Below are 17,896 nucleotides of genomic sequence, written 5' to 3'. Positions count from 1 at the left end.
CATCATGACATACTTTACTTTTGTCATATTGCCATTGCATGATCATGTAGTTGAAATCGTATTTGTGGCAAAGCCACCATGCATTATTTTTCATACATGTCACTCTTGATTCATTGCACCATCCCAGTACATCGCCGGAGGCATTCATATAGAGTCATATCTTGTTCTAGCTTCGAGTTGTAATTCATATGTTCTAATCAATAGAAGTGTGATGATCATCATTATTAGAGCATTGCCCAAAAAAAGAAGAAAGGCCAAAAAAAAAAGGCCCAAAAAAAAAGAAAAAAGGAAAAATAAAAGAAAATACATAAAAGGGCAATGTTACTATCTCTTTTTCCACACTTGTGCTTCAAAGTAGCACCTTGTTCTTCATGTAGTGAGTCTCATATATTGTGCTTCAAAGTAGCACCTTGTTTTTCATATAGTGAGTCTCATAAGTTGTCTTTTTCATACTAGTGGGAATTTTTCATTATAGAACTTGGCTTGTATATTCCTACGATGGGCTTCCTCAAATGCCCTAGGTCTTCGTGAGCAAGCAAGTTGGATGCACACCCACTGGTTTTCTTTTGTTGAGCATTCATTTATAGCTCTAGTGCTTCCGTTGCATGGAAATCCCTACTCCTCATGTTGACATCAATTGATGGGCATCTCCATAGCCCGTTGATTATCCTCGTCAATGTGAGACTTTCTCCTTTTTTGTCTTCTCCACACAATCCCCATCATCATATTCTATTCCACCCATAGTGCTATATCCATGGCTCACGCTCATGTATTGCGTGAAGATTGAAAAAGTTTGAGATTATTTAAGTATGAAACAATTGCTTGGCTTGTCATCGGGGGTATAGAAGTTGGGAACATCTTTGTGTGACGAAAATGAAGCATAGCCTAACTATATGATTTTGTAGGGATGAACTTTCTTTTGCCATGTTATTTTGAGAAGACATGATTACTTTGATTAGTATGCTTAAAGTGTTACTATTTCTTTTATCAATATGAACTTTAATTTTGAATCATTTTGGATCTGAACATTCATGCCACAATAAAGAAAATTACATTGAGAATTATGGTAGGTAGCATTCCACATCAAAAATTTTGTTTTTATCATTTACCTACTCGAGGACGAGCAGGAATTAAGCTTGGGGATGCTTGATACTTCTCCAACGTATCTATAATTTTTGATTGTTCCATGCTATTATATTACCCCTTTTGGATGTTTATGGGCTTTATTTTACACATTTATATCATTTTTTGGGACTAACCTACTAACCGGAGGCCCAGCCCATATTGTTGTTTTATTGCCTGTTTCTGTATTTCGAGGAAAAGGAATATCAAACGGAGTCCAAACGGAATGAAACCTTCGGCAGCGTGATTTTTTGGAAGAATATGATCCTGGAGACTTGGAGTCCACGTCAGAAGATCCTCGAGGAGGCCACGAGATAGGAGGCCGCCCCCCCCCTACTGGGTGCGGCCCCCTGTCTCATGGACCCCTCGAGCACCCCACGACCGACTTCTTTCGCCTATATAACCCTACGTACCCTAAAACCCTCGAATATCAAGATAGATCGGGAGTTTCGCCGCCGCAAGCCTCTGTAGCCACCAAAAACCTCTCGGGAGCCCGTTCCGGCACCCTGCCGGAGGGGGAACCCATCACCGGTGGCCATCTTCATCATCCCGGCGCTCTCCATGACGAGGAGGGAGTAGTTCACCCTCGGGGCTGACGGTATGTACCATTAGTTGTGTGTTTGATCTCTCTCTCTCGTGTTCTCTCTCGTGTTCCCTCTATGGCACGATCTTGATGTATCCCGATCTTTGCTATTGTAGTTGGATCTTATGATGTTTCTCCCCCTCTACTCTCTTGTGATGAATTGAGTTTCCCCTTTGAAGTTATCTTATCGGATTGAGTCTTTTATGAGAACACTTGATGTATGTCTTGCCGTGCTTATCTGTGGTGACAATGGGATATCATGTGCCACTTGATGTATGTTTTGGTGACCAACTTGCGGGTTCCGCCCATGAACCTATGCATAGGGGTTGGCACACGTTCTTGACTCTCCGGTAGAAACTTTGGGGCACTCTTTGAAGTACTTTGTGTTGGTTAGATGAATCTGAGATTGTGTGATGCATATCGTATAATCATGCCCATGGATACTTGAAGTGACAATGGAGTATCTAGGTGACATTAGGGTTTTGGTTGATTTGTGTCTTAAGGTGTTATTCTAGTACGAACTCTTTTATAGATTGATCCGAAAGAATAACTTTGAGGTGGTTTCGTACCCTACCATAATCTCTATGTTTGTTCTCCGCTATTAGTGGCTTTGGAGTGACTCTTTGTTGCATGTTGAGGGATTGTTATATGATCTATCTATGTTATTATTGTTGAGAGAACTTGCACTAGTGAAAGTATGAACCCTAGGCCTTGTTTCCTATCATTGCAATACCGTTTACGCTCACTTTTATCATTAGTTACCTTGCTGTTTTTATATTTTCAGATTACAAACACCTATATCTACCATCCATATTGCACTTGTATCATCATCTTTTCGCCGAACTAGTGCACCTATACAATTTACCATTCTATTGGGTGTGTTGGGGACACAAGAGACTCTTTGTTATTTGGTTGCAGGGTTGCTTGAGAGAGACCATCTTCATCCTACGCCTCCTACGGATTGATAAACCTTAGGTCATCCACTTGAGGGAAATTTGTTACTGTCCTACAAACCTGTGCACTTGTAGGCCCAACAACGTCTACAAGAAGAAGGTTGTGTGGTAGACATCACCGGTAACGGGATTGAACTAGGTACGGAGATACAACGATCGATCTCGGGCAAGTAACATATCGCCGGACGAAGGAAATTGCATACGGGATTAACTGAATCCTTGACATTGTGGTTCAACAGATAAATATCTTCGTTGAATATGTGGTAGTCAATATGGGCATCCAGATCCCACTATTGATTATTGACCGGAGAGGAGTCTCGGTCACGTCTGCATTTCCTCGAACCAGTAGGGTCGCACACTTAACGTTCGGTAGCGCTAGGTTAGCATTGACATATTCATATGGTGAATTCTGAAAGTACTTCAGAGTCCTGGATGGGATCCGGGACATCACAAGGAGCTCCGGAGGTAAAGATTTATATATGGGAAGTCATATTCAGGGTTCCAGAAAATGTTTGAGTTTTTTAGTATTGTACCGGGAAGGTTCTAGAAGGTTTTGGAGTGGGGCCCACCTGTATGGGGGCCCACATGGACGTGGATAGTGGAGCAAGGTTCCACGCACCTGGTCTAGGCGCACCAAGATCCTCCCCAGAAGGAATACGATAAGATCGAGATCCCTAAAAAGGGGATAGTGATCGGTGGGGAAGGACGGAAGGGATTTCCTTCCTCCCCCTTAGCCAACGACCCTAAGGGCTTGGAGGGCAAGCCACCACCCCCCTCAATTCCTAAATAAAGGTGGGTAGGCGTTGGGGGCAGCCACCGACACTTTCCCGTCTCCCTCATGTTACACCTCCTCCACCTCGCGCAGACGCTTGGTGAAGCCATACTGCAGTTCCGCTGCTGCCGCCGCCACCACGATGTCGTGTTGATTCGGATCTCATCTACCTCCTCTCCCTCGCTTGCTGTATCAAGGAGAGGACGCCACCTAGCCGAACATGTGCTAATCTTGGAGATGCCGCACGTGCGGTGCTTGGATCGGATTAGATCGCGATGCGAGTACAATTACGTCAACCATAATATTTAGATCGTTAACACTTTCGGTCTACAAGCGTACGTAGACACACACTTCTCACTCGTTTGTAGCGTCTTCATAGATACATCTTTGGGTGTTTCGTAGGATTTTATTTTTATTTTCCATGCAAGCGTTCCCCTTCATTCATCTCCGTTTCCAGTTGTAATACATGCCTCGCTGTTCTTTTTTTAACACAGTAAATTTATGGACAAAGCTATACAATCGTTGTCCACCAGCTCACCCTTCTCAGCTAATTGTAATCGCTACAAATTCTGATTTGTGTACGAAGTTTTACTTACGACTTGCGCACGACACACTGATCCTGCATTTCGTTTTGATGTAGCGATGTGATCTCACGGTTGTTGATTAGTGTCAGACAAACATCATACAGAAAATGTCGGATGTCTAGCAATACTCTTCTTAGATGCACGCAAGCTTTCTAAAGATAACACATAATATAATGCTTTCCGTTGCAAATTTTTGATGGCATGAGGAACACGCATTCCCCAGCATGTTATCATTATTACTAGATTATACCCGCATTTTGTCGTGGACTCTATATTTTAATAAAATTTGGTTGCTTCGAACATGAATATTTGGAGTAATCATATGAGAACGAAAACTGAAATCCATATGATTTATTATGTTTGATTATTGTATATTTGTAGTATATGCATTAGATATAAATAGCATAATAGAATGGAAATTCTCATGCATGTTGGGATGGACTTTCGTTATGCATGGTTGAATTTTGAGGTGGATCTTTTTCAATGGATGTTGCATGTTGAGGTGACATGCTTGCATGTTGAGAGAAATAGGTTAGTGGAGCCTAGATACTTAGATATAAAAGATTGGTCATCCTTTGATTATTATTTTGTCATAGTTCTGCTAATTTTAACTTAGTTCTTTTCAGAAAAATCATAAATTTTTGTACATCATTTACGCTAAATTTCCACAACTGAAAACCTGCAGTTCTAACAAAATCCAACTGCAGCTTCTAGTCCATAGGTTATATATGAAGTGAAATGGAAATGATCATTGTTTGATGTTCTTGGTCCAAAACAGGCTAAGAAAATAACTGAGAAGCAGTACCATATTCAGAAAAACTTCAAAATATATATTGACTGGGCTTTCGGAGTAGAGTTGGGCTTTATTTGCTGGTACATGGCACTCAATTTCTGCCTATAAAATTGAAATGGCAAGCTCATGTATATTCTTTCACTAATATATAAAATTGAAATGGCAAACTGCAGCTTCTCCCAAATTAAGAAAAAAAATCTTCAATTGCTTAAAAAAATCATCTTAGAAATTACAAGGTATAATCTCGATAAGCAAACTACAGTTGCAGAAGTAAATAGTTGAGGTATGGTGATGAACGCTAAACTTATAGGCGGAAGACTTGGTGCGCAATGGATCGTGGAAACATTAATAAAACCGGCTTGTCCAAATGACAGATGCCTCGGACCAGTGGCCATCCATATATTCGCACGCTCCACAGTCTAGAACCAGTACCATTCCTATCAGCAGATCGGTGGTTCGCAGGGAGCGATCGGTATGTAGCCTTTGGGCTGGCCTGTTACGATTTTGATAATATCAGACTGCAAGTACGAGAGAGGAGCAGAAATAAAGAGGTAATTATGTGCATCAGCTTTACTGTTAGTCTGTTACTAGACAGAGAACTACGCCCCTATACTGCGATTTGGTTTAGAAAGCTGTACTACTATGTCAAAACCTTATACAACACGAATAATTACCGTTAGAAGGTGAAGTGGAGCCGTCCGGGGGTTGGTAGAGTATACGGTTTCTCCGTGGGGAGTGGTTATGCTCACCTGGTAAAAACATCAGGGCCTGTGAGCAAATGAAAGGCCTGTACTACAAGGTTAAAACATTATAAAGCATGAATACTTACTGGTATAGGGCAAGCCGGTTGCGGTTGCGGCGCCTCTGGTGGCTGCGGGATTGACCTGCGGCAAACCGCTCGAAAGCAGGCAGAAGCAGATCACAAGGAACAACATGAGCATGGTAAGCAACTGAATCAAATGGCAAGTGCTAGGTAACATTCTTCCTGAATCGCCTTTGTGATGGCAAATCCTAGTTAGTTAGCACCAAGATGGAACAAAATATTTGCCGGCATACTGGAAATCATCAACACCTATCTATTTATATATTAAAGCTCCAGTTTGAAGTGAACTTTGACTGGAAATAGTGGAAGCGGGTATATTCCCTGGTTTCTTCATTGATCGAGATGACATATGCACTTGGCCGTGTCTTTCAAAGAAATAGTCAAAGTCTCTGCAGACTAGACAAGTTTGAATGGGAATCGGTAGTTGCAGTACTACTACGACAACTACTAATACTACTTGTGTTTCATATGTACATCAAGCATTGGCAGTCCTGCCCATCAGCGTTCTATAAATATACTAGAGAACCCATATCTCAATGTATCATCCGTCCACTAGAGCTGTAGAGCACAAGTTCTCATGTGTGATAGGAAGCATATATCTCATGCGGGAACACTCGGTTCCTCGCAGTCACTATCTCTAATCCTTGTCCTATCCTCTCTTCTGACATGTTCATTAGTAGGTTCCACAGCTCTACACGACCATGGTGATGCTACCACCGAATTTCAAGCCCTTCGTTGCCTTAAACTGCATCTCAGCACTTCTTCTGCTGCACTCCCAGCCTCGTGGAAAGGTGATAATTCCCTACAACAGTTCTGCACTTGGTCCGGTGTTACATGCAGCAAGTCTCGTGTTGTTGCACTGGACCTCGAGTCGCTCCACCTTGATGGACAAATACCTCCTTGCATTGCAAATCTCGCTCTCCTCACAAGAATCCACCTCCCAGACAATCAGCTTTGGGGCCCAATCCCGGCTGAACTTGGTCAGCTGAATAGGTTGCAGTATCTTAACCTTAGCTTAAACAATATTAGTGGCATGATCCCAAGCAATTTGTCCGCATGTTCTCAGCTTCGAGTAATTGATCTTGGGAGTAACTTCATAAACGGTGAGATCCCACCAAACCTAAGCCAATGTCTAAATATGCAGCAGCTGAACTTGGATGACAACAAGCTCACTGGAGGCATTCCAGAAGGGTTCGGGGCACTCCGCAACCTTTCAGTTTTGAGTCTTGCTGGAAATACTCTCACAGGCAATATTCCTCTTTCACTTGGAAATAGTTCTTCTCTTCGCTCTGTTTATCTCACCAACAATAGCCTCACAGGACCTATCCCGTCTCTCCTAGCTAACAGTTCTTCACTCCAGCTTTTGGTCTTAACTAACAATCAGCTTGGTGGAGAGATTCCACCTGCACTATTTAATAGCACATCACTCGAAGTCTTGTCCCTTGGAAAGAACAACTTTACTGGGTTCATACCAGCTGTTTTCCCGAATATTGCTGGCTCACCATTGCAGTATCTTATCTTGGCATCAAATAACCTTTTTGGCGCAATACCTTCTACTCTAGGGAATTTTTCTTCACTTTGCTGGCTCATGCTTGCAAGAAATAATTTTCAAGATAGCATCCCAATGAGTATTGGTAAGCTTCCCAACCTACAAGTACTAGACCTGAGTTACAACAACTTGTCAGGGAGCGTCCCAGTCTCTACTTACAACATATCGACACTCACATACCTCGGCGTGGGTGCAAATATTCTGGCAGGGGAAATTCCAACTAACATTGGATACACCCTTCCAGCCATCCAAACTTTGGTTATGGGAGTGAACAAATTCCATGGCCGAATCCCCACTTCACTAGCCAACACAACGAATCTTCAACACATTTACCTCGGTAACAATTTGTTTCATGGTGTTGTGCCTTCTCTTGGGACACTTCCCAACCTAGTCTACCTGGATCTAGGCGTTAATCGTCTCGAGGCAGGAGATTGGTCTTTCTTAACCTCATTGACCAACTGCACCCAACTGGTGGAATTATTCTTGGATGCAAACATCCTTCAGGGAGATTTGCCTAGTTCCATTGCAGGCCTTTCAAAGAGCTTAGAGGTATTGTTATTAACAGCAAATAAAATATCAGGCACTATACCACAGGAGATAGAGCAGCTCACAAACATCAAACGTCTTTACATGGAAAAAAATCTGCTTAGTGGAAGTATCCCTCGATCACTTGGAAATCTTCATAACTTGTTTGCCCTAAGCTTATCCCAGAACAAATTTTCCGGACAAATTCCACTATCAATTGGCAGCCTCAGCCAATTGAGCGAGCTATACTTACAGGAAAACAATTTGAGTGGCCCTATCCCAGGAGCTCTAGGAGACTGTAAGAAATTGGACATACTGAACCTCTCTTGTAACAGCTTTGATAGCAGCTTACCAAAGGAGCTCTTTACTCTTTCCAACCTTGCAGAAGGTTTGGACTTATCTCACAACAAACTCTCAGGAGAAATACCATTGGAGGTTGGCAGCTTGGTCAATCTCGGCCCATTGAATATTTCCAATAACCAGTTGTCTGGACAAATACCTTCCACTCTAGGTGAGTGCGTCCACTTGGAGTCACTGCACATGGAGAGGAACAATTTTCATGGGAAAATCCCTCAAACTTTCATTAATTTGAGAGGCATCATTGTGATGGATCTATCTCAAAACAACCTGTCCGGTGACATCCCTGACTTCTTCGAGTCCTTTAGTTCCATGAAGTTTCTCAATTTGTCGTTCAACAACCTTGAGGGACCAGTACCACCAGGTGGAATGTTTGAGAATGAAAGTGAGGTGTTCATACAAGGGAACAAGAAGTTATGTGCCAACACCCCATTGCTAGATTTGCCAATTTGCAATGAAGTGATATCCAAACAAAAGATGTACACCTCCAAGATTCTGAAGGTATTAGCGATTACTGCTCTTTCTTTGGTTCTGTTATCATGCTTTGGTGTCATTATTTGTAACAAGAGAAAGAAAGCCAAACAAGCAGCACATCCATCTGTCAAGGAGTTAAAGAAGTTCACATATGTTGATTTAGTGAAAGCAACAAACGGTTTTTCTTTGGCCAATTTGGTTGGTTCGGGAACATATGGATCTGTGTACGAAGGCATAATCGAGTATGAAGAAAGAGTTGCCATCAAAGTTTTCAAACTTGATCAACTTGGAGCAACAAAGAGTTTCCATGCTGAATGTGAGGCACTGAGAAACACTCGTCATCGTAATCTTGTAAGGGTGATCACCGTATGCTCGACAAGTGACCCAACAGGAAATGAGTTCAAGGCTCTTATTCTTGAGTTTATGGTAAATGGCGACCTAGAGAGTTGGCTCCATCCGACACTACTCCACGAGCATCATCCAGAAAGGCCGTTGTGTTTGGGATCAAGAATTGCAATAGCAGTGGACATAGCTGCGGCTTTGAATTACCTCCATAACCAATGCATGCCTCCTATGGTCCACTGTGATCTGAAGCCTAGCAATGTCCTTCTGAACGATGTCATGGGCGCATGTGTTGGTGACTTCGGGTTGGCTAAGTTCCTACATGGTTATTATTCTTCTTCTGGAATTGATGGTTCTACTTCTACAAGCTTAGTGGGGCCAAGAGGATCAGTTGGATACATTGCACCAGGTAACGATTTCTCAATACAAAACGTTGTGTTTTTTGAAAATGTCTCATCTGCAAGTAGTATAGATTACTTTATTCCAAGAAAATTTTCCGATTCTTGTGCTCCAATCCTTTTGTGTTAATTAATTGTTTGAATAATTATATATACTGCAGAATATGGATATGGGAGCAAAATCTCGACGGAGGGTGATGTTTACAGCTATGGAGTCATCATCTTAGAGATGCTCACGGGGAAGTGTCCAACTAACGAGATGTTTAAAGATGGCCTGAGCCTTTACAAATTTGTGGAAGATTCATTTCCAGAAAAGATTTCCGAGATTTTAGATCCTAGAATCATCATCCCCTATTATGGGAACCGAGATGAAGAAGAAGCGGGCAGTTCTTCAGGCCAGGAAAATCATCAAATTGCTGCTGGAATAATGGGCTGCATCACGGCTCTTGCTAAGCTTGGCCTGCTGTGCGCTGCGGAGACACCTAAAGATCGCCCAGCAATGCAGGACGTCTACGCTGATGCCATCACAATCAAAGAAGCATTTTCAGCACTGCAGCGCTGAGGAGAAGAAGGATTTCAACCGTATCTATGTACGACTAGTTTTTCTTTACCTAAGGCTTCATTTATCTTTGTTCAAAGGATGCTATCTATGTTATGAATCATCCTCTGTTGCAGTAGCAAATCTATATTTGTACTGAAGGTAAACTATAATTCAGCCTATATAAAATAAACGGTACTTCAGGAGCCTGTATACAATAAACTGTACTTCAGGATTCAGGTACATTTTATTTTCAACTTGGCTGTTCTTTGCTTACGCCTAATATAAACTGGTCTTTAAGGTTTAAGCCTAACTATATATGAACTAACAATGCCCCTATAAAAATGTTAAACTTGCACATCACACTGTTAAACTTGAAAGTTGAATGAAAAGCATTTCCCTGACAAAAATAAGAGGATTGATGGAGAATTATAGCGACGCTGCTTCGCCAAGGGAAGCAGCGAACTCATAATACAGCTCCTCGAACACCCTGCACAGCCAAGGGGCAGCACACGGCCTGCCTGGAAGACGAGGAGAAACCAAAGCACACCAACAAACAACCATCTCCCGACATTGCGCCTTCCTAGCTGCCGCTTGACTGAAGTACGACGTACAGGGCAGTTGAGGAAGGTCCAGATGGTCGGCCAGCAAGGCCAACAACAGAGACGAGTGCGGTGTTGGAGGCCGGAGTCAGAACTGCGCCCTAGGACGGGAGGAGGAAGACATCCAAATTCTACAGTAGAGGAGCAGAGCAATGCTGAGAGAAGGTGGGGACGGCGCATGACCAAAGGTCGAACATGCGGCGTGCAGCACCCTGGCCGAAGCAGAGGCAGGCGCTGAAGAATTCAGAAAGACGGGTTGGCGGGGAAGACATCCAATCCAGTGAGGCGCTCCAACTTGTGCAGAGCCCAAAGAACGCTAAGCAGCCGCACCAGAGCAGAGCTGGGAAGCCCGCCGACGGCGAGAGAAGGCAGAGAGCGCGCAAGGCAAACTGTCGAACAGGTGGCAGGCATCATCATGGCCGAAGCAGAGGACGGCGCTGGCAGGGCAGATGGGGATTGGGAGCTCGGTACGGCGGCCGGGAACGAGGAGGAGGATTAGGAGGCGTGGAGGGGCGAGGGGTGGGCGCTGCGGCCGGCGACGGCGAGCCAAGAGGAAGGCGCCGGCAGAGAAGGTGAGCTACGACGGCCATTCGGCTCACCCTACTCATCATTGAATCTTGTCTCTAGTCTAAAATTTCAGCCTGCTGTAGCTATCGATTTTTCAGCCTATCTTTCTATTTTTTTGTTGAAAATTTCGTCATTTTTGGATTGGATTCTCTATCTTCCATGTGATGATTGATATATCGTGTTCCCCTCACTTTGATTCTGAATTCACCGGTTGATTTAACACGGGTTCTATGCTTTCTAGCCCCATTTGACAAAAATGAGCTTTCCCTATCTTTTTTATAGGAATCTCATTCGTGTATAGCATTTCATGCTTCCGCTACTTCCTCAGAGAGATCCATGAAAACTGGAAAAAAAATGGTCGGCATTGTTCATACGATAGCCTGAAAAGTTAGTTCTCGGGTAGTACTATGATTTAGGACCGTCTTCAGTCAACTAGAAAAATATTTCAAACTAGTTGATTTGCTCTAAAACCATTAGAGCCCACGCGACCACCCAACCCTGTACGGCCGGCCGGTCCGATCACTGCTTGAACCGACGCATCCGTCATGGTTACCATCGCCCTCGTCCATATCTTTATATAGAACCCACCGACGCCATGATGGACCCCGGCGTCCCGTCTCTCACAACCTCAGGCGCGATCCAAAAACTACTTCAGTTGCCTGACAAATAGCAAATGTGATGGTTTAAAGAGAACCATTTTTTCACGAAACCTGTGAGCATGACTACACTATCATTATCAGTCACATAACATACCTAGTGTCTGTGTTTGCCTGATTAGTTGCTATCTCCAACGAACAAACACAAGGGTCCACGGATTAGTATATCGTTGCACTTACGCTTTTCCTTCAAGTTGCAACCATTTGAATATATAAAATATAGGACCCCTTTAACTGACAAACGTTCGCTAGGAGGGGTGGCATTTGCAGACGTTTTGATGGCATTTTTGGTTGTGTGTTGGATGACAGTTTCTTCGGAACAACATGACATTTTCTAAGATGGAGGCTCAAAACTGTCTTCTAATGTTCAAGATGCCACCTCTCCCAGCAAACGCCAGGCAGATAAGATTTCCGTAAATTTAAGGGTTGTGCTGGTAGACTGAATCCACTTACAAAAGCAACCCTAAATATATATGTTGACATTAGGAGATTATATGTTTTGGAGGTTTATCCCCAGGCTTTCATCCAGGCTTGACATCACACGCTTCATGATAAATCTTGGCCAAAGTTAACTAAGTTTACACATGTTTCTCGATAAATTTGGTCAAACTTAAATAAGTTTGATTCAAGACTAGATAAATGAGCCCCGTAAACCGGACAGAGAGCAGTGATCAGACAGGATCATATACATACGCCAGGACTGATGCATCTAAAACCAACTTTACCATTACTTCCACTTCCATAACCATGAAGACAAAGCTCAAAAACATCATCCCCCATGCTGTCTTATATACCTGTAATGTACATCCATATGCGCGGAAAATAAATCCACACAATGACTAGAAACACAACAAAAAAAATCCAGAACAAATCTATGCAATTCTCTCTCCCTCACTGGCTCACTCTTCAGGCAACCAATTGCCTATGTTACAGTTTCACGCCGCCCTGGATGTATTCACAAGCCACGCCGTCTCTTTCGCGCACAACAAAGAAGAGTTCAGAGCGAGCTTCGACTCGCCAAAATCAGCATCCCGGCAACGACTGCCCTGACGAAGCCATGGCGGACAGGCTCGCGTCTGAATCGCCGCAGTGCCGCAGGTAGGACTGTCGGAAGGACTGGGCCGACGACGCGCCTGCCAGGTTCAGGCTCGCGTCTGAGTCGCCGCCATGGCGCAGCAGCAGGGACTGTTGCTGCTGTGGCGACTGAGGGGCCATGGTGGCCAGGCTCGGCCCCGACTCCCCGCAGCGCCTCAGGTACGCCGAAGACCGGTGCTGGCTGGACGAGCCCAGGTAGTAGCCCGACGACGATCCATACCCCGAATTGGAGATGTATGAAGAACCGGCGTGCGGGCTGGGCGAAGCGTAGCCGGAATTGTACATCTGCGGTGGGGCATAAGCATAACTTATGTTGACTGGTGGAGACAGGTGGTTGCCGACCAGGGAGTGTGTGGAGCCTCCGCGGAGGAGTGAGGTGCGGAGGTAGGGCGAAGACATGTTTGCGAGGTCTGCGCTGCTTCTGCTTATGCTCATGGCCAATGAGTTTCTGAAAGGTCTTTGGGTGTTGAGAGAGTGCGGGGTGCCGGAAGCAGAGTAGACCCGAGATATGGACTGCGATGAAGGACGCCGGCTTATTGGTCTGGGAGGGGATGCTCCCACGCTCGACCGAAATGAGGATGACGGAGAAGGCAGGTGAACCGCGGAAGCAAACAATGGGGTGGTCTCCGAGGCAGGAGGGCCTGTCATTCCAGCACCTGCGTCTCGCTTGCATACGGGGCAGAATGATCTCCAGGATGTGAGCCACATGTCCACACAGGCTGCATGGAACTCTGCAAGGCAATTCAAGCAAAATATCAGACCGCTGCCTTAGGAAAAAAATTACCGATACAGATAAGCTGATTGTATAAAAGGAGAGTTGTCCAATTGGTTCGATTTGTAGTACTTTCTTTCTGGTAAATTTACAGTGTTAATGATTTTGACAGAAATGAATTTACACACACGTTGTTACAAGGAAATTTACAGTGCAGTACCAGTATTTTATATTCTAATGTTCTTAAGGATTTTTCAAGTTCTAACTACATGAAAATAAATGCACAGACTACTTAAGTACTCCCTCCGTAACAAAATATAAGATGTTTTTTATGCCCTACGCAAAACCAAAAAAACATCTTACATTTTGATACAGAAGGAGTAAATTTTATCACACAGACACTGTCATCATGCCAACAGATTCAAAAACTAGCACAGAACATTATTTTGAATACCAAATTCGAAGGTCGAAGAAGTACAGCAAATAGAGGTGACTAGTTTTGCCTAAAATACTATGGGATGGCAAAGGATCAAATATGCAAGGTACTAGTTTTTAGAAGACAGAGAGTTTGCGAGACATACTGTGACGGCAGGGCAGCACTCTTATCTGTTCTCCGACAGTGTAATCCTCCAAGCAAATGGCACACATCGACGACGTGCAGTTGTCCTCTTGCACTTTGGTGAAAATAAGGCTTGGCATTGCCTTAACTAATTGACTGCTCATCCCATGGAATTCTCGGGAATCTAGATTTCTAGGCCGGTCCCGCCTTATTCGATGTCTTCTCACAAAGAAACAGGTAGCTAAAACAGCAGACATGGCAAGCAGTGATATGAATGAAATCGCCATGATCGACCAGGCCGAGTTCTCGAATGTTGGTATTATCCACACCTCCACATCAGTACGGCCAGAAAATTTCTTCAGCACCTCCCCTGAGACCTTCGAGATGAACACGGCGTATATATGAATACCGCTTGAGCTTCCAGCCACTGTTACACCTACTTCTCAGTTAGAAAGTGCAGAAAATATATGATCTGAACAATACTAAAACAAAATAGCGAAAACCACAGATGTAGGAATAGTTCCCAAAATCATATCAACATCTACAGCTATTTCTAGCTTTTAATAATCTGCATAAGTATTTCAGCTTCATCATTATGGAGAACAGATCTGAAAGCATTTTCTGTGCATCTCAGTCTGTTCCATCTCTACTCAATATGTGGTCATCTACAGGACATGAACGGGTGCCAAATAGAAAGGAAATAAAGGAGAACAAGTGAGAGGGACAAAGTACATTACTTGAAACCAGAACTCCACTATTCTCGTTGTCATACACTATTGCAGCTTTGAATCCAGCATCCTGCACGTTTTTCACTTTCTCATCAAATGTGCAGCCACCTCTTATAACCAGTGCAAATGGAGATGGTGGACCCTCGACTGCCTTGATTGTCAATGCACTGCAGGCATTCAAAGGTTCAGCAGTATAAACTAAGCCATTAACGCCTGACCCTTTTACTGCCGGAGCTGCAAACAAATTTAAATGGCATAATGAGTCCTTCAGATAACATGATGCAGAGTTGCAGACTCCACAGAAAAGTGCAAAGTAGATAACATAATGCAGAGTTGCAGACTCCACATTAAAGTGCAAATAGAAGAGAACAACTTATAATGCCAATGCACCATGAGTACATGGCACAATCAACGAAATAACAATCAAGCTTAATGTTTTTAAGATAGTTGGCAGGGCATGGATGGAATAACATAATAGGATTATTGCAACATATTTTGCGTGCCACCATAAATCAAAATCGCAGCCAAGAAGTATGCAGCCAGACATTACACCTAAATATGCCATAAGCAGTAGGTTGAGAACAGGAGAAGCATGCAAACAAATGTAGCGACAGCCAAATAGTAGAATTTGCTAGATGATTGTAAGATATCGAGAACTTACAAAAGTTTGCCTCAACATCATCAAATGATAAAGTAAGATTATTCCCCATCAGAACTACATTGGCAGCTCCTATCTGAGCCATGAGGCATACCACTGCACAGAGACAGAAAGGAGATAACAGTGCTCCTCGAATGCTCTTCATCTTATCAGCTCCTGACAAACCCAACTTGTTTTACAGGTTAAGCTACACAATGAAAAAGCCACCTAACACTTCAATGCTTCAAACCCACGTCTCCGCGAGCACACGACGACCACTATGTGCTCTGAATCTGCAGCTCGAAAGCATCCAATCAGCTACAATTCCTGCAATGGAAGCCGGCAATGTTGAGATTCATTTGGCGTTTTATCACTCACATTAAGCCAAAAGGAGCAGGACTTCTACACGGAACATAGAGAATTCCAGACTTTGCGCCCACAGGTTCTAAATAATTACATACTTTAAAAGGTAACAGATCGCAAATACGACAACAAACAGAATCTGTAAATCCGCCAAAATTATTCTACAGTGAAGACCTTTTTATTTAAGGAATCAGTAGAGGCATTTCACAGGTATTTTCCTTTTCCATAAACACAATTAAAATGGCAAGTGCACAGCCAACAATAAATTTCCAATAACAAGACCTCTCCAACGTTATACACAAATAAGTCAAAAATAAGTTTACGGTGCCTAGAACTCCAAATCTTCAGCAATTTCCTCAACTGATTACGTGGTGAGTGAGATTAGCACTACTAGTAACCAGGCTTATCACATTCCGCCAAAACGACCGGTACTTTTCATCACCGCCAAGCAAACAGGAATAAAAGTTCCGCCGACCGACCGTTTCACGCATAATTCCACCTGTTTCATTCAACTGGAATATACTATCCTGTCTGGTTCATTCCAAGCTTCCGGCACTCCGAAACCTCGTATCCCGACAAGCAGAACCGAATCACCAGCATACCGGATTTAGCGAGTATGATGTGGGCATATGCATCCGGCGGGTGGCTTGGGGATGGAAAGGCCAATCAAATCTGGCCACAACACTAAAAGATCAGCGAGGAGCTGGATATGCTCTCAAGTCGGCATCTAAATCATCACCACCACTGCAATCCAGCTCAACACCACTGGAAACCCAACGACGGAAGCGAATCTGCCTTTCACAGCGGTCGCCGCCGTCCGTCAAATAGTCAGCGCACGCAACTCGAATCGCCGCCGCAAGACTAAATCTTTATAATCTAAAAGGGGATGGAATTGACGAGGCAAGAACGAATCTTTGACAGGGCTTGACCCGAAAAGGAAAAGGGGGAACGGGCACCGGAGGGGAGATGTGAAAGGGGAATCGGCGCGGATGGGATGGATGGATGGGATACCTGAGGGCGGAGCACGGGGGTGGCAATGGCGACGTCGGCTTCCATCATGTGTGAAGTGCGGGGTGGCGGAGGAGGGCCGGGATCGGCGGCGGCGGCGGCGGGCAGGGGCCGGGGGATCGAGCCGAGGCGCCGCGGGCAGTGGGGAGGGGGGGAGGTGGACAGGGCAGGGGAGGGGAGGGAGCCTATCCGTACTTGACCAGCCTGCAGAAAAATGAAGACCCTCTTCTTTTTTCTGGTAGAAAAAAGATATGATTTTTAACTTCTCTATTTCTTTTTAAAAAAAAATGTGTGTCTTGTTCCTCCGACAGAAAATGACGCCGGAATTGTTTTTGCTGGAGTAGTACCCTAATCAAGACAGAAACACCATTTACGCTACCTCTTCTTTTCTACTCCCTCTGTCCGAAATTAGTTGAAACTCAAACAGCTGTATCCGGCAGAAAGTGCTATGTAGAAAGATTTTTTTAGCAAATTATCTTCTTTTCTGATAGGAGAGGAAAGTTGCTTTTTTTCTGTTATGATGAAGCGGATGGATGCGGAGAATGGTGCGAATGGATATGCTCTGAGGCTGGAGGGGACATCCATCCATCCATCATTCATTGAGTTCAGTTGGGGTGTGATTTTGACGCCTAGTGATCTAAGATTAGTCCAAGTGGCCCTCGACCGTCGAATGGGCATGCATCAGGAGCGTACTTATTTCTTTTGTCCTTGGGAATGAAAAGGACAAGGAACCTACCTGTATTTGTAGCGTGGTATGGTGGCTTATTATTAATTAATGATTAGACTGGTGTTAGTGATACCTAACCTCGACTCAAAACCATGGTTAGCATCTGGTTTAGTGCATGGGGGCCAGATCGGCTGTTGTTCGTAGTGTTTTTTTTTTTTTGAGTAACGTTGTTCGTAGAGTATATAAGATTAAAAGTCATGTAGTAGAGTAATTTCTCTGTCCCAAGGCGACTTGGGAAAGTCTTCTTCCCCTCAATCTTCGCCGGCGAGCGTGTGGACTCGCCTCCCCTCCGCCTGCCGCTCCGGCGGCCGGTGGCGGGGAGGAAAATACTGGTGTCTTGACTTCACTAGTAGATAGGTAGGGCTTTAGTCCTTGCATGGGCGGCGTTTGGACGGATGTCGACACTCCTTCTTCGAGTCGGTCTTCCTA

The 17,896-nt window shown here is 44.1% G+C and overlaps 2 protein-coding genes across 3 annotated transcripts; one reads left to right on the top strand and one right to left on the bottom strand.

Annotated features, from left to right (window-relative positions):
- Positions 1 to 6,204: 6,204 nt before the first annotated feature.
- On the top strand, positions 6,205 to 10,063 carry LOC125534653 (probable LRR receptor-like serine/threonine-protein kinase At3g47570). Its single transcript, XM_048697819.1, has 2 exons — positions 6,205 to 9,286; positions 9,437 to 10,063. Exons 1-2 carry the CDS (start codon positions 6,208 to 6,210, stop codon positions 9,835 to 9,837), a joined length of 3,480 nt encoding a protein of 1,159 aa, XP_048553776.1. The 5' UTR covers positions 6,205 to 6,207; the 3' UTR covers positions 9,838 to 10,063.
- Positions 10,064 to 12,394: 2,331 nt separating this feature from the next.
- LOC125540510 (receptor homology region, transmembrane domain- and RING domain-containing protein 1-like) lies at positions 12,395 to 16,940 on the bottom strand. Of its 2 annotated transcripts, none has more exons than XM_048704121.1 (5): positions 16,744 to 16,940; positions 15,394 to 15,696; positions 14,742 to 14,966; positions 14,027 to 14,440; positions 12,395 to 13,464 (listed from the first exon to the last, which is right to left on the bottom strand). In XM_048704121.1, the coding sequence occupies exons 2-5, from the start codon at positions 15,533 to 15,535 to the stop codon at positions 12,662 to 12,664; spliced, it is 1,584 nt and encodes a 527-aa protein (XP_048560078.1). In that variant the 5' UTR covers positions 15,536 to 15,696; positions 16,744 to 16,940; the 3' UTR covers positions 12,395 to 12,661. The 2 variants fall into 2 exon arrangements, with proteins under 2 accessions (XP_048560078.1, XP_048560080.1); XM_048704123.1 differs by having other exon boundaries at positions 14,027 to 14,431.
- Positions 16,941 to 17,896: the final 956 nt, after the last annotated feature.

The sequence above is a fragment of the Triticum urartu genome, chromosome 2 (assembly GCF_003073215.2).
Source record: "Triticum urartu cultivar G1812 chromosome 2, Tu2.1, whole genome shotgun sequence".
NCBI lineage: Eukaryota > Viridiplantae > Streptophyta > Magnoliopsida > Poales > Poaceae > Triticum > Triticum urartu.
This window is presented reverse-complemented; position numbering and strand designations above follow the sequence as displayed.

Bases quoted from the DNA above. Each gene is read 5' to 3' on its own strand.
- LOC125534653 (XM_048697819.1), top strand. From the start codon at position 6,208: ATGTGTGATAGGAAGCATATATCTCATGCGGGAACACTCGGTTCCTCG. The intron at 9,287-9,436 runs GTAACGATTTCT...TATATACTGCAG, and splicing joins AGTTGGATACATTGCACCAG to AATATGGATATGGGAGCAAA.
- LOC125540510 (XM_048704121.1), bottom strand. From the start codon at position 15,535: ATGAAGAGCATTCGAGGAGCACTGTTATCTCCTTTCTGTCTCTGTGCA. The intron at 14,967-15,393 runs GTAAGTTCTCGA...ATTTGTTTGCAG, and splicing joins TGATGTTGAGGCAAACTTTT to CTCCGGCAGTAAAAGGGTCA. The intron at 14,441-14,741 runs GTAATGTACTTT...ACTGAGAAGTAG, and splicing joins TAGTGGAGTTCTGGTTTCAA to GTGTAACAGTGGCTGGAAGC.